Source organism: Dermacentor silvarum, chromosome 2 (genome assembly GCF_013339745.2).
Source record: "Dermacentor silvarum isolate Dsil-2018 chromosome 2, BIME_Dsil_1.4, whole genome shotgun sequence".
NCBI classification, from domain to species: Eukaryota; Metazoa; Arthropoda; class Arachnida; order Ixodida; family Ixodidae; genus Dermacentor; species Dermacentor silvarum.
The window spans coordinates 174,191,745-174,205,681 of record NC_051155.1 but is presented as its reverse complement, the minus strand read 5'-3'; the positions used below and the strand labels follow the sequence as shown (position 1 = coordinate 174,205,681).

The following is a 13,937-nucleotide window of genomic DNA, read 5'->3' as shown; positions in this document are numbered from 1 at the left end:
GGTATGACAGTGGGGGGCTGTTTTAGCCTTCTATATTAGAAATAACCTAGGAGACAAACGCAAAGCAAAGAGATACTTTCACGGTCTCAGGTTCACAGTGCAATAATACTCAGCTGCTTCTACTCAAATGGGCATCTTTATTTAACCTATCCGACAGAAACTGTGAGGACTCAAGTACTCAATCAACTGTGACACCTCAGTCACACCAATTCACCAAAATGTAATCTCCTACAGCCCCCCATGACAAAAGAAAAAAGAAAGTGAGCTAGAGACAGTGGCTATATACCTGCAACCACAGGTGGAGATCAGCCTCAAATTTAGCAAAATGCTTGCAAAAGAGACCACGAAGGGTTCACAGTGGTGCCTCAATACGTGATGCATGCGGCAGACAACAGCGCTGCTAAGAAAACTCGTGCAGACTGTTTAAATGCAGTGCAACACTGACAAAACCACGAGACTGTCGTTACCTGAGCCACTCTCTGATATCTTGGCTGCCTTTGCAGGTGGCGGCTCGTCCTCATCACTCAGATCCATCTCATCTTCCTGGCGCTTGTCCAACACATCAGCCAAGTGCGCAGACTTGATTTCCTGCAAGGAGGGGCCACAACACGAAATCAAGGGGCAGCCATCTTTATATGAGAATTGCTTCTGTGAGAGCGCAGGTGAGCTTGATACCAGAGCATTTACATCTGCACAATCCTTTATCACACCACGTTGCAGTTCCTGCACCCAGCTCGAGAAAGAATAGATTACGTGTAGTCAGAAGACCTACCCTGGCCGTTCGTAACACAATTACCGTATTTTGCGGTGTATAAGTTGCATTCTTTTTTCTGAATCATTCGTCGGTGTGTCTTATAGAACGGTGCCAATTATATACTTTTTTTTTTCCCAGACAAACTGTCGTCTAAATCGGATTCGTTGCTATGGCCACGTGAAGCGTGCTGGGTTGACCTCCTCTGGCAGTTGCTATGGGTTGTGTGCACGCTATGGTGGTACCGGGTTCTTCTCGTGATCGAGAGAAGGACGGAGAAGCAAACGCAAGCGGCGGCAGGCCGACCGCGAGTCGACCCCGAAGTCGTCGCATCTGCAGATCGCTTTTAACATACGGCGCACGCCACTGCGCATACTACACAGTTGCTACCGAAGTACACTTAAGCTCACCCCCCCCCCCTCCTCTCGCACTGCCTTCCCATTTTCCTCCCTTGTTTCGGCTCACCGTTGCACGCTTTCACACGCACATACAGCATACCGTTTGCGGGGTTGATATTACCGCCCTTGAACTTTATATGGAATATCGCGGCGACCACAATGGCGGAATAGCGCCTGGAGTATCCATATCATTGCTATCACAATTATATAGGAAATTGCAGCCATACTCTTGTGTGTTACTTACATTCAGGAAGTGAAACATCACAGTAATTTTTTTTTAAATCGCTTATTGAATGAACAGGTGCGTCTTATACACCGGTGCAACTTATGTACTTTTTTTTTCTGGATAAACTGCCATTTTGAGGCAGGTGCGACTTATACAAAGGTGCAATTGTAGACCAAAAAAGACAGTATATCTAAAACGAGCGCCCCTGAACAAAAGTTTACTGTGGGTACATGTACAATTAGCCTGCACTAAGTAGGTAGCCATACTAATCAATCAATCAATCAAGTTTTATTTTCACCATAGACAATACATTGTTACTGCAAAAATAGGGGGCCAGAGAAAAAAGCTGCATCTGTGCAGCTTGACTCTGCTCTGCTTTTTAGGAAATGACAGGAGGTAGCTTTAAAATTGAGATCAGCAAAGTTCAGGCAAACAAAATTTTAATTTTACTGTAGCTACTAAAATCTTTAAAAGAAATCTCCAAGCATGTGAACTTATGGTTGCAACTGTAATACATGATGCACAAGTGACACCAAGTGAAAAGTTTTAATATTTACCCTCTAACATGTTTGTGCTGATTTATTTCTATATTACTGTAAGCCCCCTTTAGTCAATGCTCTCTCCGTGGGGCCTATAAGATATAACTAACTAAACAACTAAATAAGATTTTGAACATAGGCCTCATTTTATCATCTGTTTTAGTTAATATAGTGGGATATGTTACGGCATATATGTGGTTCTTCTGAAGACTCTTAGTAAAGTCCACAGAGACCTGTAATCCATAATTAGCAAGACACATGAGTTCTATGAAACAGAGGGGGCACAGTGCTAATTGTGGAGGGGCTATCTGTCTGCCCTCCACAACTTTTTTTCGTTACATATACTTCAAACTGTTTTCTTTAAAGGCCATTTGCATCCGCATTCTGACTGCAAACGTTCATGAAATGCAAATAAACAATGCAACTAAAGCAGTCGAGCATGCTGTTAGTCAAAACATATCATAGCATCCATCTTATGCACTCTAATTTGCTACAACATGGTTAAAAAAGGTCTACGCAATAAGAATGTCACATAAGCACTCCTGCAAATTCTGGCATGCATTACACATTTTTGTTCTCTAGACTAACTTGTGTTCTCACTCAGCAAATGGCATTCAAACTGCTATGCCAAGTGCCCCATCAGTCATAGAACACCATTGAATGTCTCACCAGTTCTTTAAAATTTATTTCGTACAGATATTACAGAAATTGCAATTCCGCCTGTTCAGGTGGATTACTTGAATTGGCCATTACTAGAATGGCAAAGTGCAATTAGTTATTTAATGCAGTTCCACAATTCACATTTTTACTTTGTTTAATGCAAAGCTGCAAAAGCAGAATGGAAGCTGGGCTATGCTGCAGTTGTCTATTTATCAGACATCTCAAGGCTCGCGCCAATTTTGTAATTCTGTCCTGTTGCATTGTTTCACCTATTACTTTCTTCAAAAGCCTCCCTCATACACTGTGGGCCAAAGGTATCCACCTTTGTACCTGGACAACGATTGGGATGTTTTAGGGAACGATCTCAAAACTCCTGTTAGTCTCAGGAGTCATACTAAATGTACTCCCGTTGAGCATTGACCACCTCAAGGCAATGGCAACATATGCTTTAATAGAATTAATTTGAATGTTAATTGCTGGAATTCGTTAATTATAGGGCACGCGACAATTTGTGATGTGAAAAATGCACACTTCTTAGAGTAATCCTGCTGAGCAGGCAGTATTGTGCATTCTGGCATGCAATTCTTTAAAAACCTTTTCAAAATAAAGTGCTCGTCATCCCCAAGCTGCACAGTGAGTCACGAGGAATGCCGCAGTGGTGGGTGGGGGCTCTGAATTTTGACCGCCAGGGGTTCTTTAACATGCACCTAAAGCACGGTACACGAGTGTTTTCAGATTACTCCTCCTTTGGAATGTGGCTGCAGCGGCCGAGAGTTGAACCTGCAGCCTAATGTGCAGCAGCAGGACACAATAGCCATTGCGCTGCCATAGCAAACAAACAAATGGTATACCAAGCTGATTAACATAACTAGAAGCTCAAGTAACTGATGAATGTGCCTGACGAATCTGATTGATGCATGATGCAAATAGAGAGGGGGGGGGGGGGGGGGGCTGTACATTGTGCACCCTTTTCTGCTCTTTAACTTAAATTTAAATTAAATTATGGGGTTTTACGTGCCAAAACCACGATCTGATTATGAGGCACGCCGTAGTGGGGACTCCGGAAATTTTGACCACCTGGGGTTCTTTAACGTGCACCTAAATCTATGTACACAGGTGTTTTCGCATTTCGCCCCCATCGAATTCTCTTTAACTAGCTCTGTTTAAAAGGCACATGATGATAATAAATCTGTACTCTTGTTCGTTGACACAGTGTCTGTGCGCTCTCCTTCGTGTTCGAATGCAATGCAATGCTCAACTGAAATTTACTGCTTTCCATTTTGTAAATAGTTTAGCATCTTTGCATGGACGCCGCCGCAACCTAAGACATCACAGTGTGCCAGTGCTCGAACTTCAAGGTGGTTTGGCCACCTATAGCTTCAGTTTTATGTTGTTTTCTGGCATACCAAGGTTCTGCTTCTGGCAAAAGTCACCTGTTTGCTCCTTCATAAGCGCTCTCAACCAATCTAGTTCAATTAAATATTTTCCTCTATATTTCCCTTGAAGACATAGCCAACACAACTTGATGAATTCACAAAGCCACCACTGACATAGAAACTGCTTCAAAGAGATTATGTGTGTCTTGCTTACAGGCCTGCAGGGCTATTAGCATACATGCAAATACCAAACCATGCACACTCACTGTGAAAGTCAGCACAGGGTAAATGGCCAGAGCTTACCTGATCTAGTTATGCCTTATAGGTCACACAAGGCAAAGCAGCTACTGCAGTGCAAGTGGTGCTTTTAATGTAAGCACATAAGTACACACACGAACACATACACAGAGCTTCATGCTACACACACACAGGGCAGAAGATAACAAACACACACACACACACACACACAAGCAAAGATAAAGAAAATCGGTTTCTGACCCCGCGATCTCTTTACTTGATAAAGAAAAATATTGTGCAAAGCGTATAATGTAAATTTACTGTCCATATTGAGCTGACTAATGCCCGTAATAATCGCTATCCAAGTTGATTTTGGGTACAATCCATTGAGGCTTTCATGGCATACAACAGTATATGAGATTCTAAGAGCTACTGAAGAAGTAAACTCTAATGTCCCACTCGATTCAATACATGACCTAACACAGGGACCATACTTGTAAGCATTCTCTGATACCATGCTATGGCGTGAAAGCTCTATAAACAGGTCGCCTAATGGCACCATGAATTCAGCTGCCTCCTGACCATCACAATGTAGAGAATATTTCACAACAAGGTGTTTTGCAATACGCAAAGAGCATTAACTATTCTCCATGGTTTAACATTAGCAGCTATCCCACGTTCTGTCTTTCTAGGCCAGACATTTGGACAGATTTTTTTTTTTTTTTGCTACAATGGCTGTTTCCAGCCTTTGATTTGCTGGGAAGATAAAAGACAGTGGAAAGAAAGTCACGAGGACTTCTAGGGTAATTCCTGATGAAAGCAATATACTGCAAGAAATCCATGTCCTCACTATTCTGAAACCATCCATGCAAACTGGTGCACATAAGGTTTGCAAGTTTGATTCGATGAACTGCAGAATAAACCAAATTGCTAGAAAGACATAACTGCAGTCTATCCCGCATAAAGCTTCGCCAAGCATTATCCTTAAATTTCCATACACAGCATGCTTCTGGGTTGCTAAAAGAGTCGGGACTTCTCAAGAGAAACTCAAGGCCTATGACTAGGTGTGTCAGGAGATCATCGGTTGCATTGTTGGTTAGTCACTTTTGGGGATATTTTCACTTTTGCGTGACGTGACATGCAGTGTAGCAAATGCATGGGCAGATGGACATCCTTCCTTCTGGCTTATCCAATGAATGTGCATTGAAAGAGATATCCCCAAAAGTGATTGACTGAAAATGCAGCACCAGGACTGCTTTTTCTCCTACTACAAAGGTCTGTCAATGTCTGTCAAGATATGTCAAACTTTCTGCATGTATTGGTAACCTGGGCTAACATATATTATGAGCATGGTGTTAATCCAACGTGCTTCACGTTCACTGATTTGCATCTTATCATCACTCACACTTCTTGAAGCATCTGTAATTCTCAGGCATGATGTGCATCTGTCATGTTTTGAAGCGAGCTTAAACCTTGCCCACCTTTTCATGCTATGGCTGTGTTGCATCCCTTTCTGCATGTGTGCCTTTTGACACTTTCACACTTTCAACCAGTTCAATTATTTGACCACACTACTGCCAACTGAGGCTTCGCAGACATAGGAAAAATTAGTGTTCAGCATAAACATATAGCTACACGCACGCTTACCTCAGATTGCTTGCGCCAGGTATCAATGTTCTTGCGCTGGGCCTTGGTGAAATGGTCCCAAACCTTCTGATGACTGGCCATGGAAAATACCTTCTCAATTTGTCCCACTAAGCGCCGCAGATCACAAGCAGGGAAATGGTTCATAGATGCCAACCGCAGTTGACAAAGAAGAGCAGGTGGGGATGTTGGGAAGGGTAGGGGGAACAGAGTGAAAATGATGTCATGAGGATAACAAAGAAAAAAGAATGAAGGCAGAAAGATGGGGAGTAAAGTGGAGCAAGAGAGAGAGAAAGAGACCAGGTATAAGAGGATTGCAGAAGGGTGTCTACACTTACCATCGCCTTATAAGATAGGAAATTCCAATGACCAACTCTAAATATACTTAAATGTTCCTTTAATCTGTTCTTCTCAACTTCAACTCCAGAACATTCTGCCTAATTATAATTAACTTTATATATTTCAAGATGTTTCTGTTTCATTACTTTAGTGTATGTAATCTTGGTTTTGTATTTTATTCACAGTGTTGTATTTTGCGTTGAATGGTTGTTTTATTGCATTGCCATACATTATATTGTGTGTGTTTATTAATAATCATTTTATTCTTTACTGTTAGCTGCTCTGTGTATTTGCTTTTGGAGCCTTTTCTGTATATCAGTAGTACGTAGCTGACAGTTATAATGAATAAATAATAACAAACAAGTGGAAGGCAACACAGTCTTTTGATCGAGGTAGTCACAGTGCATCAGTAATGCTCCACAGTGCTTATGAATCAAACTTTCATAACCTGTCACTCACAGCATCCGCCCAATCACGGCAGAATATAGGCATGCCTCTCAAGCAATTCCCAAAATGTAGGAATGGCTGAGGAGCATTATTATTTGAAGCACAGTACCTACTCCGGCCAAGAGTCAGTGCTGTGCTGTGCTCAGTGACATGGATGAAGAAATTGTGTGTTAAAGCCTGTTATGGGAATGCGGGGGAAGAGTGCAGGCACAACATTGGCCTGTTACCCAGGAACAAGACAATGACATGATATACATGTCAGTTTTACATTAAATTGGCTTTTATGGTACTGCTGCAATTGTTACAACACAAGGTTGAATATGGGTAAAGATGGGTGCTGTGCTTCCATCTTTACCAATCTGTGCTGTGCATAGCTCAGTAGTGCTTGTGCTTGCTGTCACCTTCACCCTGTACAAGTTTTGCCCACAGCCATCCCATGTCTTAACAATTGGTAAGCACCAGAAAGACAAGCGGAGCTGATGACACCTCGCACAATGCTATGCTTAACATACAGCCACAGGCATTGGTACAATTTCCTCACTTTCAAGGGTGCTCTCAGCTAGAAAACAATGAAATGCTTCTGTAAGTACGTGGTGAATTCCAGTTGTCAATTTCGAGCAACATTTTTCTGTGCCCCCGTATGATGAAAATGTCTGTGTTTGACTTGCTACAAAAGTGCATGTGTTGTTGGTGTACAAAAAGACTTACATTTCATTGATTGAATAAGAGTGCCTTCTCACTGACAAAGAGAAAGCTTTTTCTGTTTCAAAAGGCACCTCGATCCCCACACAATCAGAGAAGCTTACGATAAACAATCACAAAATTTTGTGGTACATAAATTTAACAATGAATGTTGGGACAGTGTTGCATAGAGAAGGGCAGGATGGCCCCTGCTTTATAAGTAGTTCACTCTAACAATTATGCAAAAGAGCTAAGATGAAACCAAGAACAAGAGTGCTACTGATCACTCTTGAAAGAAACCTGTTCTCCACCACTTAGAAGCACAGCACCGATCCTCAGCACAATCCAAATCGCAAATGCGTTCTTAAATTAACTCTAGTATTACAGTCGAACCCACTTCTAATGATACCGGTTTTAACAAGTTATCAGTTCATAACAATGAGAAGCTGCTACGCTGTCAACTTTTGTATGTTTTCTATGGTGAAATAATCCGCTTCCTACAATGCCCCCAGGCCGCATTATTGGTCATAACAATGAAGCCTGGCCACTGGGTGTCCGTACCAAAAGGTAATAGAATGTGAAATCCTTGAAAAGAAAAATCACCGCCCCTTCCACTCCGTGAAGATGGCCGAACAGCGAAGCTGTGTTAGTTACATCGAGTGTTACATGTGCGTATGTTGCACGTGATGCAATTGCGTAAACACAAGTAAACATAGATCTACAACAGGAACTTAGGTATTATATTGAAATGTTGCGAGGTGAGAAGAGGCAACGACTTCAGACGCTACTCGACGAGTGTCCAGTTCTCTGGTCTAAACCTGCCGAGCCACCCCCAGAGGCATCGGCTGCAGTCACGGACACTGCGCGTGTTCGGCGCGAATGCGGGGAACGCGGACGCCGTCGGCAGCAGCTCTGTGCATTGCCTCATTGGTGCTGCTACATATTTGCGGTTCTCTCAGTGTGTGTGTGTGTGTGTGTGTGTGTGTGTGTGTGTGTGTGTGTGTGTGTGTGTGTGTGTGTGTGTGCGTGTGTGTGTGCTTTTCGCATGAGGTTTCTCTCTGTGTTTTGGTGTGCTTTTTTTTTTTTGCATGCAAGTTGCGCCGCCCCTTTTTTGTGCGCCAGTAATGAGAGCAAGTGATGAGCCCATTCATGAGCCAATTCTCACTGAAGCTCACGGTTGGCAGCCTCTTCCTCAGGAGTACGCACTACTCATGGTCTTCCCATAGTCGCATCGCAGCCCAGTTATATGGAAGGGCGCGCTGCACATAAACAAGTTCTCTTATACCCATCGCCTCTCCTCCTCGCGCCCAGTGCAGCCTCTCATTGGTTGCCTCTCCTCCTCTCCTGGTCACGTGACCTGTGTGACGCCGGACAGACAGCGAAGGCTGGACTAAGAACAGCTCCGCTGATAAAAAAGAAATTCGAGCTGCTGCGCCGTTTTCCAGCCTTCTCCGCATCACCAGCCTTGTGCGCCTCTCTCCCGTCACCCTTTCCACCCCTCTAAAAACAAATGGGCTGTGCCCATAGCTCTATGCCGCACAACCCTCTGAAACACGAATGGATCGCGCCAACTGCACTGATAGCCTGATAGCGCTGCCCGGCTGCCAATGGTTTGAGGCACTCAGGCTCGTCTTTGCTGGTTGTGTCAAAGTCGTTCCTGGCCACGTGGTTTCTCCACCTCGTTTGACTCGCTGCCGAAATGGAACACGGCTGATCAGCCTGCTGATCATCAGCAATGCACAACGTTGCTAGTGAAAAGAAAGCGCACTGCTATAGATTTGAAAACGAAGTTCTTCTAGCCGATCGTCGCGAACGTGCCCGAGTCAAATAGCGACAATGGCAGCGATGACACGGTAGGGCAGGCTGCCTCAACGTTGTGCTCGGAGGAGTCCCTGCAGATTATTCAGTCCCTCCGGGGCTTCGTTTTTACGAGGGACCATCCGCTGCACTAATTGGAGCACCGGGATGCCTTGGAGAAGGATGTCGGCAAGCTTCGCATAAAGCAAGCAAAGCTGATGGACATAGGGTTTTCTCGTGCAAGCCAGTGAGAAGTACGTGGCGAGATGCTTGTGGCGATCTCGCCCCAGTGTTTCTTCTGGACTTCTCAAGCTGAGGGTCTGCCGCGGCAACCTTCTCGCATTTTTTTTAGGCCACCAAAGCGATGCCTCGGCGGAGCTTGCATGTCACTTGCCGCCCGTGACCCCGCTTTGCAGTTATAGCAGTGCCATTCCTGAATGCCGACAGCCGCAGCTTGTTACATGCGATCGGAGTGTGGGGGAAGCAGAGTTGAACAGTTAAACGAGTCAACACAATCAGTATCCGGATGGAGGAAGGTGGTGGGGAGGGGCATTGGCCTCCCCGCCATTATAGTTTTCTCACAACAGCTATGCCATCCCTTTATACAGATTTTTTTCACGCAACCCCGTTGAAGCAATTATCGGTTATAACAATGGAATTTTCGTGGCACTCAAATATTGTTATAAGTGGGTTCAACTGCATAGTGCAGGCTGCACACCGAGTGCAACAGTACATGAAAGTTGGTTCGAGCATAGAGAATTAAAGAGCGCACTTGATATACAGACAGACTATACCTACACCAAAAGTCAGTTGTCACAAACCACAAATGCCATTATAACAAGCAATAGATCTGTTGAAATTGTGAGTCTGCAACACAGTAGCCACATGTCCACGCAGCTTTTTGTTTAAAAATATAGTATGATGGGGTGCCTAGCTGAGTTTGCATTCTTTAGGTTCAGTTTATTGGTCTTTTTCAGAACCGGGAAACATGCGTGATGCACCGCTTGTGTGAAGACGTCTAAAAAATTTTTAAATGTGATGAGTGTGAAGTCAACGCCTGCAGCAATAAGTGCCACTTTACTGCAGAACCAATACTATACTACACGTCTTGGTTGCGGTTTGAGCTGTTGATAATTCGTTGTCATTATATTCCTGTGTATCATCAAGCAGAATGGTTATAACACCAGCGTTCTTTTTTTTTTTTTTGGTGGCTTACTGTACAGAGGGCAGCAAAATTAATTGACAGCAGTGCTGGCCCAGCATTTTTGTGCCTTCTTGTGGTGGTTTTTGTCTTTTGGTAACCTGAAACATTAAGCACTTGCAGCAGCATATGTGGTTTCCAGATGGCCAAACAGGTGTTACATTCTGCAGAGTGCGAAGAACATGTGCAATCGTGTGCGTGCCAAACATGTGCTATGTATGTGGATTCTAAGCTAATGGATGCCGCACACAACAGATATTTTAAAGCAAATGGCGCACTTTCAGCTTAGGCAGATCACCTAACTGCATGCAATTTATGCCTAGAACGGTGCATGCTGAATGTTGACTTAGCGATGCATACTCCAAATATGTTGTCTTGTTTGACAACATCAGTGCAATGACAATGCTCCTGTATTTTGCACTTACCTTGCAACAGTTGCAGGTGCCAACATTGCTGAGCTGCCGTGCTGCAGAATGCCGATGTCATTTCACGTACTTACAAATTTGGCTGAACAGAGGTGAATTTGTGCAACGTGGCTCACGCAGCAACATTGTACAGTGCTGCCAGAAACATTTAAAAGCTTACTCTTACCTCTTGTTACCAAGAGAAAGGAGCAAGGCCAAAGCATTATACTACAAAATCATCAGTATTAAGTGCATGGCTAAATAAAGTACAATGGCTTGAAGGATGCCCATATTCCAAGCTGATCACATCAGAACATACATTTTGATGCAATGCAGCAGACTGAATAAAGTACAATGGCTTGAATGATGCTCATATTCTAAGCTGATCACATCAGAACTTGCATTTTGATGCAATGCAGCATCTATAGAAGCGCTTCCTATTGAAAATAATAATGTGGTGCAACATAACTGCAAGAGCATTTGATCAAACTTGCCATTCCTGAGATGTCAGGGCAATATTGTCAAATCATATTTTTAAGCTAAAACGAACCAATAAAATGCTTCTCCAAGATGTTCAGTAGGACAGATACTGCTCAATTTTAACATGTGCACAGTTCTCCTATCCACGCAGACTGGAAAACGAACAAGTGTGATGACTGATTTTCAGTCTTGTCTAATTTGATTTCAGTTTGAAGTTTGGTTTCATTAGATGCACTGTTTTTAGTTTCATGTCCTTGAAGAAAAGATGTGTCAGAGCTGATTCAATGCAGCACACCGCTCTTACTGAGTAAGCCACATGACTATGCTCATTTTCATGTAAAGGCAGGAAGTTTTTTAATGACAGAGTTCCATTGGTGTGTGAACCTTTACGAAGGCTGTCCCATTACCGTGCTCCTATCAACCCAACACTTGAAAATTACCACTGTCAAGACAACACAGACATAACTGGTGCATTGTAGTTTGCACAGAACAGGCAGACAGGCAGGGCATTTTTGTTTTCCATCCAGTAGAAATGACAGTCTATATAACTTCCAGAGAATGGGTGTTTTCCACATCTACCAAGCAAGCCTGGCAAGTATAAATGCCAAATGCATAATATACAAATCAGGCTGCAAATTGCAATCTCTGTGTAAAGTCCTAACACTAACAAGTGAGCACTGAAATGTGAAAAAATCCTTTGTTGTTACCTTAAGTATTCAGGCCACTACAGTGAGTTAACACCATGTGTGAATAAAGAACGACCAGCAAACACACAACTCACATTGGACAAGGATCCCCTGGAGCCTCTGGGCAAATAGGACACGGGCCTTGTCCAGTGCTTCTTGGTGATCCTGCTTCTCTTGGAGTAGGCGGCGGATGTGACCATTGGCTGTCTGCAGCATTGAGTAAAATTGACCTGCGTTGCGCTTGGTGCACTCCCCGCGGTCCAACCACACTGTCAGCACTTGCACTGCCTTCTGGAAGCTTTCGTCCCCTGCAAGATAGTGCACAACCAGCCAGCCAGCCAGCTTTCTTAACTGCAGGCACAAAAGATAAATAATCAAAAGCTCGTGACTCCATGTGCATGTGCGTGGTTGTCTAACGAGAAGAGATCTTCATTTAATGGTGATCAGTACAATGGAAAATGCTACAAAAATAAAAAAACATGAGACTGTGTTTACCTACTGTATTTGTATTCTGTGGACTGATCATCATGAGTCATCTTGTCCAGACTGCAAAGTCTGAATGATGACATTAAGCTGCTCTCAAGACTCCATCTATAATTTAGCCTTCCAGTGATGATGCGCAGCTCAGTCGCAATACAGTTACATCATTGTAAGGAGGACATTCACATGCGTATACTTTGTAGACATGCGTGCCCTGTAGCTGCGACTAAATCACTATAATGTAACAGATATGCCACTATCTATTACAGTTCATAATGCAGCTAAAATACTGTTATCTTTGTATGCAGTTCTGTTTAAGGTTTGTTTTCCAGCCATATAGCAACACAGCTAACAAGCATAAGCCAGGAATATTGGGTCAGTTCAAAGCTTATTCCTTGAACTATACTGTTACCACATTACCCAAGGTGCATTCAGACCACAATGTTTTCACGAATTCCACATTATTTAAGAAACTCTCTAACGCCAAACTAAAAAAGTGAAGTTAAGAGAAAGAATAAATACAGAAAGCATGTCCACAAATGTGGACACACATTTTCCAACATAGAGGCACAGGTGCCCTGCAGCTGTCTACCTTTGAGACGCTCAGTCAGCTGTTGGGCCTCATGGTCTGAATAATGGACCACTGGCGGCGGTGAAGGCGGCCGCAACCGCTCACGGTCCAACCGCTCCCGGTGGCGCTGTTCACGCTGCAAAGCTCGCTGGCGGCACTCCCATTCGTACTGGTCGTCTCGTGCCTGTGCAAAGTCCACATGCAGCCGTCCAGTGTGGCTGGCCTCCTCTTGGTCTCGAATTTTCATCCGGTACCCTGGAACAGTGAAATAAGCATTAAATAATTATTGGTGAGGTGCACAACCTCGCTGGTGTGGTTGGAGGTGACAAGAAGCCGAGTGAATATGCGAACATGACTATTTCTTTTTCTGTTTCCCCGCAGAAAGCAAACACCCTTCCTTCCACAGTGCATGTACACGCTGTTTGCAAAAATGACTACATCGCCATTAGTTGGGTGGACTGCTTTGCAGGATAGCTAGCTTTACAATTATGAAAAGCGCATATTGTTTAAGTGCCTTCCAGCATATGCAGATGATTACTTGAAGGAAAAAAAAAGTAATGATCAACAAACCATTGAGCCTGAAAATTCTTCCACTTCATTTATGTTGCAATATAACGTTAAGACAATAAGCTCAGGCCTAAATTTAGCAGTCTATGAAATAGCGAGTCTTCAATGCTAAAAAGTATATATATAAGAGATAGTGCACATTGCATTTATTTCTTGTGCACCAAGAAAAATGTGTGCACTGCACTGGCCAACATGACATTTTTAATTCAGATTGGACTGACCTGAGAGGGCAATGGCACGATCCACTTGCTCTTCTGTCTCAAAACGGATGTGGCAAAAGTTCTTCTTGCTCATGCGAACGGTGGTGATGGTGCCACAGTGCTGGAAAACCTCTCGCACCAGCTCCTCCGTAGAGCTCTCAGGCAGGCCACCCACAAACACTGTGCGACAGCCTGGAGGTCGATCTCGTGTGGCTGGCGGTGGCATATCTGCACAGTGGAACACATGCCAGCA

The 13,937-nt window shown here is 43.7% G+C and overlaps 2 protein-coding genes across 3 annotated transcripts in view; one reads left to right on the top strand and one right to left on the bottom strand.

The window, feature by feature from the left end:
- LOC119440572 (collagen alpha-1(VII) chain) overlaps nt 1-13,937 on the top strand; it is a 267,441-nt gene that overhangs the window by 156,744 nt on the left and 96,760 nt on the right. The window lies entirely within an intron of this gene.
- The window catches only part of LOC119442146 (ecto-NOX disulfide-thiol exchanger 2), a 28,112-nt gene that overhangs the window by 7,177 nt on the left and 6,998 nt on the right, over nt 1-13,937 (bottom strand). For both annotated transcript variants that reach the window (XM_037706899.2, XM_037706898.2), the window contains exons 5-9: nt 13,706-13,912; nt 12,939-13,172; nt 11,962-12,174; nt 5,835-5,941; nt 468-588 (exon numbers count right to left, since the gene is read on the bottom strand). In XM_037706899.2, coding sequence (XP_037562827.1) covers nt 468-588; nt 5,835-5,941; nt 11,962-12,174; nt 12,939-13,172; nt 13,706-13,912 — 882 coding nt within the window. The remainder of the gene's footprint in view (nt 1-467; nt 589-5,834; nt 5,942-11,961; nt 12,175-12,938; nt 13,173-13,705; nt 13,913-13,937) is intronic.